Here is a 12,921-nt window from a genome sequence, read left to right as displayed (position 1 = left end):
GAATTGAGCAGTGGGTTGGATCACTAAGGTCGCTTCCAACTCCATGATTCTATGTGCCAGCACTTTTTTGGGGTAGATCAGCAAAAATTATTTGCGAACTTATTGCTTTCCTAGGTCACATATCTGCAAGAGCAAATTAATCACATTTGCTGACATAGAGTAAAATGTTGCTCATCTTCACACCGGTGCTTTCAATTCATGGGAGGTGGGCCAAGGGACCATGAACCATTTGCCTTTTGTGATTTCTCCCTTCTCCCTTATCTCCCTTATCTACTGTTCTTAGCAAAGTTCAGGTAGGACATGATTTGGCTAAACTGGAGGTGGGGTGGGAACTCGGGAGTTGGGAACTAAGAATTTCATAAAAGGCCCTGCTATATTTCCTACCCATAGCGCAGTGCCATCCCACACTGCAGGGGCAAACATGTGAATAACTAAGATCCCACCACACAGGTGTGTCTTTCACTCTAGGGATGGCAAAGGAATTCAATTCAGTTTGAATTTTAATGTGAGCATATCCAATTCGCATTTTCCGTAACAACTTGTGAACCAAAACAAAGCTGTCCTTCCAAATTTGCAGTTCTTCAGATTTTGCGATTCAGTTCTTCAACTGATTGATGAAGTAAAAATGGAGGGGGAAAGCTACAGAAATGCATTTTATTAGGGGAAATGGCTTGCAAAAATCTGTATAAGAAACAATGGCATACAAAAATGTGTATATTATGCGAGAAACTGGCACAAGGATTTCTTTTAAAGTATACGGAAATATGGAGGACTGGACTTAAGACTGGGAAAGCAAGAAACCTAGAGAAGCCAAAATCGACAGATTCACTCACTCTGTTTTCATATGTTTCACTGGAGAGCTTTTCAGGAGTCAGTCTGAACAATGAATGATGGCCAAATAACTCTGGCTCAGTTATAAAATGTGAAACTAATTTAGTACTTCTGAGGAATGTCAAGGGGAAAGTAAAGGGTTTCAAAAGGAACAGTGACATTTCTCTGAAAAATCTGTACAACCCTCAGTTATCCTTGGAGTTTACCTAAAGCAAAATTTGAAGCAAAGCTGTTAGTCATTCTAGGGTGAAATATACAAGGGCAGCCAATAGTATTTCAATAAGACAAGTGAAATTGCTCAAAGGGAGTGTAATGCATCATTATCATATGGAAACCGGGATTGAAAGCTACCCTGTTCTTATGCGAAGGAATGGCACAAGGACTGTAAAGCAATTTGCTCCTTATATACATGAACAAACGGCAAATGTCTTTCTCCACTTATTAGATGCTACCAAAATATCTGTTCTGCCTAAGAACCCACAAATTTTGAAATCACATCCAGTTGCATTGAAATGCCATGCTGAGTTTGACTCCCATTTGAAACACCACTTTCAAATCTCTTGGAGAAAGGATGGAAAGGAGCTTGTAAAGAATGACACAGAGGATGGGAGGTAACAAATGAGAGTTTTCTCCTTATTCTGCTTTCTTTTCACATTATTTAATTCATGGGAACATGATCGTGCATTTACGGTCCTGCCCTAATGGGCGGCTTCTAATGACTGTTGATTCTGGTAGTTGTTTCTTGTGCTATAATCCTTTGCAGCAGAGAGCCAGGCACAGTGAGGTCTTATCTGGGACTTGCCATTGATTTCCATAGGAGTGCTTAAAAGATCGCCACCCCTTTTGCAGGAGTAATAACATAGGCAAGCTTGGACATACGGGAGTTCCTGGATCAGCAACAAATAAGTGGAATGGGATGTTTTACACCATAGTTATATGTGTTGCTTTCAGAGTGACAGTGGATCAGAGAGAGGCTGTAGTGGCCCAATAGCAGAACACATCTGCTTTGCATGGAGAAGGTTCCAGGTTCAATCCCTGGCATCTCCAAGTTGGGCTCAGTTGGGAGACTAGTATAGACATGATTAAACTAGAGTGATTCAGTATATGTTAGCTTCCTATGTTCCTAGCAGCACCCTGGGTTTGGGGAATTACGCTGTGCCATTTAGCAGGTGGATGTTGGAGACAGTATCACATACAGTGAGGCATGCCACTTGCCTTTCTCATGGCCTCATTTTATTTTCTTAAAATTTTTTTGCAACGCAAACATAATGGATTTGGAGAAGCATCTGTTGGGAAAAGTTGTACCCAGCAACAGAGAAAGTGCCTCCTTCGGAGGAAGCTTCTCATCCTCCAAGCCAATGCAGATCTACCTAACAGTGCTGAGCACTACTGGGATAATGTGCATTGAATGAAATCCAGGCTTCCCAAACCTGGTATAGTCTCCAGATGTTTTGGACTACAGCTCCCATGATCCCTGACAAACCATGCTGGCTGAGTCTGATGAAAGTTGAAGGCCAAGATATCTGGAGGGCACCAGCTTGATGAAAGTTGCTCTAAAAGTATTACATGAACCTTTAAAAAAATAAATAAATCATGTACTTGTAGCCCGCCTTTCTGCCCACTTGAACCCTCCAGAAACTTTCCAGTGCAGAACCATAAAAATAACGTCCAAAACCCCTGAGCAATAAAATATAAATAACTATGCAATATAAATCACTATGCAATCCTATGCTGGTACAGTCAACTGGAAAAGTAGAGTATGGGATTAAGGATTCTTTTGGCAGTGGCCCATTTTAAGTCCTACAACCCATTGGTTGTCCTTGTATTTTGCTGAGAATATCTTTTTTTTTCCCTAGCGGGGTCAATAGAATATCTCTTGTTGACCTTGGCAAGATGTTGTATAAGTCATTGAAGCACAGGGGACCAATCCTTGGCCCTCCAGAAGTCGTCAGACTCCAGCTACCATCAGACTCAGCTAGCATGAGCTCTGGTCAGGGATTATGGAAACTAGTCCAGCAGCCTATGGACTGATACAAAAGGGATAAAATTGGAAAACTGGTAGTCGGAATGGCATGAGACTCTTAGTCTCAGAGCTGTGGGTTTGAGGCCCACATTGGGCAAAAGTTTCCTGCATTGCAGCTGGTTGGACATGATTGTTGTGGCCCCTTCCAACTCTACAAATCTATGATTCTATGAAACTGGAATGACTGAATGACTTTCTATCTCAGTAAGATATAAGCAGCCTTACAGGCCTGCACATAATTTCATAGTTGTCCTGGAAGGACCTCTAGTGGTGAAAGCACAGCTCTAAATCTAGATTTTGTATCCAGTAGGCCAGATGTACAGTTATTTTGAATAGCTGAGCATTGAACAAACCAGTAAAACCCACCACATACAAGTCGTGTTTCGCTGATATAATCACATGTTCAGATTATGTGGTGTTTTATTTTGTTAAATAATGTAGCCAGAACAAGTAAAAACAAACAAACCTCCACCTTGTTCATTCATTAAGCATTTACAATGCGGTTTACCAGATTTTGGCCTATGGGCCACATGTGTCCCTGAAATAATTGTCTATGGTTTCTAGACATTCTACCAACAATGTTTTGAACATTCTTTTGCATTTCTTTTCCTTTTTTTCCTTTTGAGTTGTGTGTGTGTGTGTGTGTACACACACACACACACACACACACACACACACACACACACACACACACAATATTGATGTGCAACAATATGCATGAACAGATTGTGCTGCTTATCTGCTAGAAAGCCTGTGAATTTGGTTGTGTGTGTTTTTTAAATTTTGTTTTTGTTGTGGTGGTTATGAGACAACAGCTGATCATTCCTGGCTTAAAAGGTGCAGATGCTCTTGTCTAAATCAGGCACAGCCAAACCAGGCACAGCCAAACTCGGCCCTCCAGATGTTTTGAGACTACAATTCCCATCATCCCTGACCACTGGTCCTGTTAGCTAGGGATGATGGGAGTTGTAGTCCCAAAACATCTGGACGGCCACGTTTGCCTGTGCCTGGTCTAAATTCAAGTGCCAATTAGGGAACTACCTTTTCTCAATCTAGTTCAGTGTTCTCACTTCCAGTACTGACTGGAAGTGGTTCTCCAGAGTTTCAGAAACGGTGTTTCCCAGCCCTATCCTGGACTGAACGCATTCCTTTTGACTGCAAAGCTTGTGCTCTCCCACTGAGCTGCAGGCCTCCTCTGCTTCACTGTCACTCTGAAAACACATCTGTGCAGATGTCCACTCTGTTGAATCACATTTAAACATTCTGTTCCACGAACAGGACCTTTCAACATAGGGCAAAGTAGATGAGACGTGGAATATCTTTGATTGGATCCCCCAACTTTCCTTTGCATTTTTCATGGGGAAAGGGAAGAATTGGATCAGGACTTTTGTGACTCTTAGGCAGGGCCATCTTAAGCATATCTGGTGCCCTAGCGCCGTGGTGCGAAGATCCCTCCGGCGCCCCCCTGCCCCGTTTTCCAGTGCGGCTGTCTGGCGGGCGCAGCACGCAGCACGGCTGCCGTGTGCGCCACAGAGCGGTGCCCCCCCTGGCGGCCCGGCAGCCTGCGCCACCCAGCCTTGCCATAGGGCCGGCCCTGCTCTTAGGGAAGAGAAGATTAGCCCTTCCCTTGTATTGCTTTCCCAATATCAACCCCTCATAGGTATTATTATGTATGCCCCCCCCCAATGTTACAAGCAACAAATTGGGAGGCCTTTGATATTACATATATAACCAGTGCTTTTTTTTTTCTTAAAAAATGTTTAGGGATATGCTCATTTTGACTCAAGAAAATCACCATTTTGTAGTTCAAATCGGGAAAAATAAATACAGTAAATGGACAAATGGACAAAGATTCACAAAATGTTTAAGGGCATGTGTACCCCCGCATTCCCTCAGAAAAAAAGCACTGTATATAACATAATTTTATTTGTATGCCACCTTCCCACAATTCTAACCATGCTCCAGGTGGCTTACGACACGAAAAAATACATAACTACAACATCACAAAAGTAGCCATGAAGAATAAATCAAACATTAAAAATATTAAAAGCAAACTGGACAATTTCCACATAAATCACAACAAAATCTAAAATAAAGATACAAAAAAACCCCAAAACAAATATAACAGCGACAATCCCACCCTCCATCCCCCCACAACAAAACACTCCAGCCCAAGAATTTGTTCAGCAGCCTCAGCTTTTGTAGCTGGAGTCAGTCAGGCCAGGTGGAAAAAGGCAACTGAGGTGGTCTCTGACCACGCACATGGGAAAGAGCATTGTGGGAAGGGGTTAAACTTCCCCTTTCCCTAGTCCTATGGTGCTGATCCAATTTATATCTTCCCCTTGACTTCTATAAAGTGAAAGGAAATGAAACAGTGGAAATTTAGATCTCATCCATTTCTCATCTTGTCTGGATTGACCCTTAAGAACTTAGTCATTAGCACTCAGTCTAATCTATCTCACAGGGTTGTTGGAATGATAAATAAGAATTGTCTAGCACTTTGTGGACTGGGGACCGTAGAGTAATAATCTCCAAATTTCCTGAAAGCAGATTACTAGAACTATGGCTGTTATAAACTGGTAGGATCAGTTGCAGGTGTTTGAAACTGTGCTGGTAGTTAATGCTAGCAGTGTGTGTGTGTGTGATGAATTTGCTACTTAAAATATAACTTAAGCATTATGGCGAGCTGCCTCGTTATGAGAGATTTCCATGTGCAGGCTTGACAAGGTGAGGTAAAGAAAGCGGATTCAGGATGCTAGTTTTATTGTTTCTCTGTCATTTGTGTCTAATTTATACTTTCCACCGCAGAATAATTATGGAGATGGACACCTTGATTATATCGAATGTGGAATTAGAAGATCAGGGTGTGTACACCTGTGTAGGCCGCACATCTCTTGACAGTGCTACAGATGATTCCCGCATAACTGTCCTTTGTAAGTAAATTTTAAACCAAGTTATTCTGATGTTTTATTTAAATCCCTCTGGGGAAATCTGTTCTTACTCCTTCTCTGCCAATTACAGCGGTACCTCGACTTACGAAGGAGATCCGTTCCGCGGCGCTCTTCGTAAGTCGAAACCTTCGGATGTCGAAGCGTCCATTTTGCACTTCTGTGCATGTGCAGAACGCGCGCGGGGGGCGAAAATACTTCCAGGTTTTCCGACTTCGTAAGTCAAAACCTCCGGAGGTCGAGGCATTCGGAAGTCGAGGTAGCACTGTAATGGCTTTTGTTCTGAAGGTTTGGGCCCATTGCAACATCAGTCAGATTCAGCACGATTTATTCACATGCACATTTCACAAATGGCCGCTTTGCCGTCTGACCCTGAGGGGTTTGGACAGGGACGGTGTTGCTTCTGGGCCAGAGGGAGGTGAGTCATGGCTTTGGGGCATATGCCATGTGGAAACCCAGGAGAATGTCTAAAGCTCCTCCACCTTCTGCCCCCTTAGCCTCTCTTCTGATTTCTCAGTGCAAGATTTTCCGTTCGCTTCAGGACTGTGTAGGATTGTTTCAGGCATGTCTGTTTGTGTGCCCTGCTGGCATATTCTCCCGACTCCCTGACTACTCTGAAATATGTACCAGGTTGGTGAGGAGCAAGTATTGCAGGCATGCCATTGGATTAGGTTAATTCAATGGCCACATTTAAGCTGGGATAGAATCATTGGACTGTAAAGTTGGAAGGGACCCTGAGGATCCTCTAGCCCAGCCCCCTGCAATGAAAGAATATGTAGCCATCCCATAACAGGGATCAAACCTGCAACCTTGGTGTTATTAGCACCATGGGCTTAGGCTGAATGGCAGCTCCATGGTTTTAGGGTGAATGTTGTTGTTGTTTAGTCGTTTAGTCGTGTCCGACTCTTCGTGACCCCATGGACCATAGCACGTCAGGCACTCCTGTCTTGCACCGCCTCCCGCAGTTTGGTCAGACTCATGTTCGTAGCTTTGAGAACACTGTCCAACCATCTCGTCCTCTGTCGTCCCCTTCTCCTTCTGCCCTCCATCTTTCCCAACATCAGGGTCTTTTCCAGGGAGTCTTCTCTTCTCATGAGGTGGCCAAAGTATTGGAGCCTCAGCTTCACGATCTGTCCTTCCAGTGAGCATTCAGGGCTGATTTCCTTCAGAATGGATAGGTTTGATCTTCTTGCAGTCCATGGGACTCTCAAGAGTCTCCTCCAGCACCACAATTCAAAAGCATCAATTCTTCGGCGAAGAATGGCAGCTCCCAGCACCTGCCAGTCAGGGCTCTGGGACCCTTGAGCAGGATATGTCTCACCTTTGGGGTAACCTCTCTCATTCAGTTGGAGTTGTAAGGCTCTAGGAGGGGTGACTTTCAAAGTCTCCTGCCCAACTGAAAGGGGTGTTTTTTCAGTGCAACTCACATATATATTGATGAATGAGCATCACATAATAGGGGTTCATTTTTAAACTGGATGAAATCCACCTCTCCCCCCCCCATTTTTCCTTACACGAATTAAAATCCTCCTGGGCTGCCAGTCTCATTACGGCCCTACAAATGCTACCCCCAACTGCGAGCCTTCTTCTTTTCCATACATTGTCATTTCAAATCTAACTCCCAGACAACCTCACACTGCTGCCTTTTAAAAACCCTGCACTTCTATTCTTAGCCATCTATAAAAACCACATATTTATGTAGAAATCCTCCTCCAGCTCTGCCTCATTGCTTTCCTGCTACCAGGACAGTTGCTTAATAAGAATCCTGCTGTGGCTGAGACAAGAAATAGAATTTGACCTTTGTTGGGGAACGTTTCTGGCTATTGGAGCAGAAAGAAGTATCATATGCAATGCATGAGGGACAAATATTGGATGCCAGTGCCCATCCCACTAGTATTATAGAGCGGATGCCTGAAATACATTTTGAGCCTGGCCTTGGAAAACAACTGTATTTCTCAATGCACACGCCTTGCTCCCAACTTTCACATGGAACTGTTTTATTCGCTCAACAGTCTTTTTGTGAAGGAAGTGGTGAATGGCAAAGTCGGCCTTTTAAGTTCAATAGGACAGGCCACGTTCTGCTCTGCCCCTCCAAAACAACATAGGAAGCTGGCTTAAAGTGAGCCAGACCATTGGTCCTTCAAGCTCTGCATTGTCCACACGGACTGGCAGTGACTCTCTGGGGTTTCAGACAGTGGACATGCCCAGCCCTACCAGGGTTTGAACCTTGGACCCTTTGCCTGCAAAGTATGTGGTCTGCCACTCAGCTAAGGCCCAGGTATTCTGGCACACTAGTATAGATTACATAGCATTACATATTTCCTACATTTTTTGCCCTTCTCTTACATGGGACTCCAAGTGACCACAGAGCTGATCAGATCTGTACCTGTTTAGCATCTGTATGCAACAATGCTGCAATTTCAAATACTCCTAGTTCAATCATTGGACCCCTATAATGTGGGTGTTTTTAATATTTCTTGTAGGACCCCCCTCACTGTATAGTTTTGCTAAAAACAACAACTGTGCATATGTGCAAAAATCTGCAGATTATACTTTCTAGAGCAGACAAATTCATGCAACAGACAAATGTTGCTGTAGTCCTCAGAAGCCTATGTCACAATAATTGTGCCAGTCTTTAAGGTGTCAAAGAGCTCTTTGCAGGCATAGCTTTTATTCTTGTGAAATAGGCAAAGATGAAGAGTGTGGCATGTGGCTATGTTGGCACTGGGGGGCATAGTTGGCTGGTATGACTTTTCTCTCATGTATTCTGTGAGCAGATGGACAGGGTCATATGTACAGCCCAAATGTCAGAAGTAGCAGTGTGATTTCCACCTGAAAATATTGCACATGTCTCTTGCTCAGAGTGAAGCACAGCAGCCAAATGCCGTTCTTCTTATGTTTCTTCCATTTCTTGTACAGATGTCCCTGACCCACCAGAAGACCTCCACCTCTCCGAAAAACAGAGCAGAAGTGTGAGGCTATCATGGAATGCTGGGAGCAGTAACAACAGCCCAATTAATGGTAAGCAGGAGTCTAGTGCTACCACCTCACTTTTATAGAGTGACAGCAACTGCTTGGAATTAGATCAAAATTACCCTAAAAGCTGCACTTAATTAGTTTTATTGGTGAAGGTTTTATTTGTCTCTGATCATTTCCTTCCCTTCTTTCCAGTTCGTTTCCGGGGATCTTAATTGTGTCTCCACTCCTTGTCCTTTCTAGAATCAATTGTGGAATTTGAAGAGAACCGATGGGAGCCCAGAAAGTGGCAGGAATTAATCAGGCTCCCAGGGAATGACAGTACAGTTGTCTTACCACTGTCCCCTTATGTAAATTACCAGTTCCGTGTTATATCTGTCAATGCCGTTGGGAGAAGCCAGCCTAGCGAACCGTCAGAACGATATGAAACACCACCAGCTGGTATGCTTTGCTACCTGTTTCTTGTGTTTAATTATATCATATTGAACAGGGTATACTAGCCTAGAATACATCTGATGCATATTCAGGAGCATTTGCTTTGATTTGTGGGGGAAACAGGTTCCCAAGCTTTGTTTTGTTTTAGACTAATTTATAGGCTTGGTTGGAGGTGAGCTGCTTTCTCCTATCCCACTCAGTAATTGCTGTCGAGGCTTGACATTGTGAAGCCAGACCCTGTTGTGGATAATTATCAACATTGTTCAAAGCAGCCTTCCCCAATCTGTGTTCCTTCAGACGTTTTGGACTAAAACTTCCATCATTCCTGACTATTGATCATGTTGGCTAGGTCTGAAGGGAGTTGTTCTTCAAGATGTCTTGAGGGCACCAAGTTGGGGAAGGCTGGTTTAATGTATGTGTTCCTCTCTTTTCAAAGTGTGGTTCTTAAGGAGATAACATATTATTGATTTATAGTTTTTTATTGAAACTTTTTCATCACACAAGGCAATAAAAAAACAAACAAAACTAAATTAAAAAAACAGAAAAAAGAGTGAAGAAAATACAAAGCCCCCTCTCAAAGGTAGATCTTAATCCTTGTTTCACACAGAAGAGGGTGGGCCCTACCCTCCCAGCTGTCACCTAGGAGATTCCCTTTCTTCTTCACGCCTCCCACACTGGGAGATCTTCCCTTCCCTGCCTCTAGAGAAGGCGTCAGCAACGTTTTCTGCCCGTGGGCCGGAGGATTCCCATGGACTATCGTCCGTGGGTCAGACATGGGCCGCCCAGGTGCAGAAGCGATTTCCGGTGCCGCGCTGCCCATGTCCCAAACACCAGAAATGGCTTCTGCACATGTCCACAGCTGCACAGAAGCAATTTCCGGTGCTGGCTGCCCATTTCCAAAATGTCCATAGCACCAGAAATTGCTTCTGCGGCTGCATAAACGTGATTTCCGGTGCCGCTCAGCAAGTCCCAGCGCCGCGCTGCGCCAGTTTACCACAGCGCGTGGGGGACTTGCCAAGCGGGTGGCTTGGTTCACGGGCAGCCTGTGGGCCAGATAAATGGCCTCCATGGGCCGGAGGTTGCTGATGCCTGCTCTAGAGTCCTTCACCAGCCAGCCATCACCTTCATGTGCATATAGAGTCTCTCTCTCTCTCTCTCTCTCTCTCTCTCACACACACACACACACACACACACACACACACACACACACACGGGAAAAAGAAGCATAAAAATAAAAATAAGAAAAGAAGCAAAAGGAAAAGGGTGTTTTATTTAATTGAGGACACAGCATTGTACATTAAAAGTACAGGTAGCTGTGTTGGCCCATGAGAAACATTCCAAAATTTGTTTTAGGGCGAAATCATTATTAGCCTTAGCCCTATCAATCTGTCACAAAATAGTGTGGCAGCTTTAGAGTTCTCCACAAGTCTTTAGCTGACTAAATGGTAAACAAAGGGGGGGGGAGGCCTGATGGTTATGGTATGGAATTCCATTCCATTCATTGTCCCAAGATGGAATGTGGAATGAGGCATTCTTAAGGGCTATGCAGGTTTCAGGTTGTACCAAAGACTGCCAAAAACAAGACATAAATGATGGATGGTTAAGCCCCAATCTTTGGGAATATAAGATCCAAGGAATAGAAGTTATTTGCACATGGCAATGCTCCATACAGGTAGGACAATAGGTAAGACAGCATTTGGAATACTTTGTACAGTTTGGGTTGCAACACCTCAGAAAAGGCTGTTATACAACTAGAAAACAAATGTACTTAAGGATTCTATTTTTAAAATATATTATGAGAAACTGCACAATTAACAAAACATGTAGTTAGGCTCCAAATATACTGCTTTTAAGACTCAGGCTAGCTTTCCTCTTCTTTTATGTAGACACCATGCCTTCTGGATGGGCTATTTAGCAAGATTTATATTGAGTCTCATAGCAGCACAGGACTTTGGATAAATTTCTATTCACGACCAATTTCTCCTGGTATAACATGAAATAACTGGCTCCTGAAAATCCTTTTATAGAACAGCTGTTCTGCAAGGTTTCTTCATTTATATTCTCCTAACATTTTAAAAAACTTTTGTCTCTGTACCTTCCCTAGCTTTCAGACTCTGTGCCTCCTTCTAATGATACACCTTCTGTTTTCCGAGTCCCAATGGGCCAACTCTTTAAAATAATCCCATTAACATCTGGTGCTTTGTGAAACTACCATTTAGTTCTTATTCAATCATTTCAACCAAAATGACTGAAACCATATCCATTTTATGGTGGAGGGTTTTTGTTGTTGTGCTTTTTACATGACAATTGATCATATTATCCAAGGGTGTCCTGGCATGAATTTATTTACTGATGTCTGTCATAATGCAATCCTTTCATCTCAAAAATGGCTCCTTTAGATAGTGGAACTCCTTGGGCTCATTCCCTCATGTGAGCCAGCAAACAAACTACAGTAGGAAGGCTTTCCATTTACCAGTGCCGGATTTACATATAAGCTAAACAAGCTATGGGACATGGGTGGCGCTGTGGTCTAAAGTAAACCACTGAGCCTAGGGCTTGCCGATCGGAAGGTTGGGAATTCAAATCCCCATGACTGGGTGAGCTCCTGTTGCTCGGTCCCAGCTCCTGCCAACCTAGCAGTTTGAAAGCACATCAAAGTGCAAGTAGATAAATAGATACCTCTACAGCGGGAAGGTAAATGGTGTTTCCGTGTGCTGCTCTGGTTTGCCAGAAGCGGCTTTGTCATGCTGGCCACATGACCTGGAAAAACTGTCTTTGGACAAACATCGGCTCCCTCGGCCAGTAAAGTGAGATGAGTGCCACAACCCCAGAGTCGTCTGTGACTGGACTTAACTATCAGGGGTCCTTTACCTTTACCTTTAAACAAGCTATAGCTTAGGGCCACACTCTCTTGGGGGGCCCCCAAAAAAATTAAAGGAAAAAAATGGATGTACATTTCCAAAATATAAGATAAAAAACAAATGAAATAAAACCTATATACAGCAACAGTGGTTTGTGTTGTGTCGGCTCCTATGATGTAAGTAATGGGCCCCGCCTGCTAGCCTGCTCCCTAAAATATCACTGGTTTGCTCATTTCTATATATAGGGTGCCTACATTCTGCATGTGCAAATAGCTTTGGATACCTATTAGGTCCCTAAATGACCAAATAGCCTATATTCAACACAAAAAAACAGCGACAATTTGTTGTTGACAAAGGACAGCTGGACATATTATTATTACTTGGTTTTGCTGAACTGGCAAACTATGGTTAATGGCTGGACCAAAGTGAAATATTCAGCCATCTTCACATGATAGCATAATCTTGTTCAGAAGCTGTTAATCACAGTTTCCCAGTTTGGACAAAATGAGAAACTATAGTTAATGGAAGAATTACTGATCTGTTTTTTTGCAGGTGAGAAGGGGGGGAGTGGAGAAGCTGTGCGCATGGCCCAATAGCTCAGCTTACTAAACTGAAATGTAATAATTTGAATGTAGCTGATATATCCATTCTTTGAAATCCAATTTGCAAGGAGTTGTGTGTGGTTATCATGGCATGTCACAAGCCACCATGAATGGTGCAGTGTGTTAAAAATGATAACTTTATTACACAGTGAATGTGAAATTCATCTGAAGTTTTTTCCAAGTTTATTTCGGAATACTGCTGTATAATAATCATTACTAGGAAATTCACATAATTACCCAGCAGT

At 43.2% G+C, this 12,921-nt stretch overlaps 1 protein-coding gene across 3 annotated transcripts in view; it reads left to right on the top strand.

Moving 5' to 3' along the window:
* The window catches only part of CHL1 (cell adhesion molecule L1 like), a 198,691-nt gene that overhangs the window by 162,811 nt on the left and 22,959 nt on the right, over positions 1–12,921 (top strand). For all 3 annotated transcript variants that reach the window (XM_035106610.3, XM_035106606.3, XM_035106608.3), the window contains 4 exons: positions 1,277–1,442; positions 5,663–5,787; positions 8,722–8,823; positions 9,022–9,219. In XM_035106610.3, coding sequence (XP_034962501.3) covers positions 1,277–1,442; positions 5,663–5,787; positions 8,722–8,823; positions 9,022–9,219 — 591 coding nt within the window. The remainder of the gene's footprint in view (positions 1–1,276; positions 1,443–5,662; positions 5,788–8,721; positions 8,824–9,021; positions 9,220–12,921) is intronic.

This window comes from Zootoca vivipara, chromosome 2, assembly GCF_965207765.1.
Source record: "Zootoca vivipara chromosome 2, rZooViv2.hap1.1, whole genome shotgun sequence".
Lineage (NCBI taxonomy): Eukaryota > Metazoa > Chordata > Lepidosauria > Squamata > Lacertidae > Zootoca > Zootoca vivipara.
This window is presented reverse-complemented; position numbering and strand designations above follow the sequence as displayed.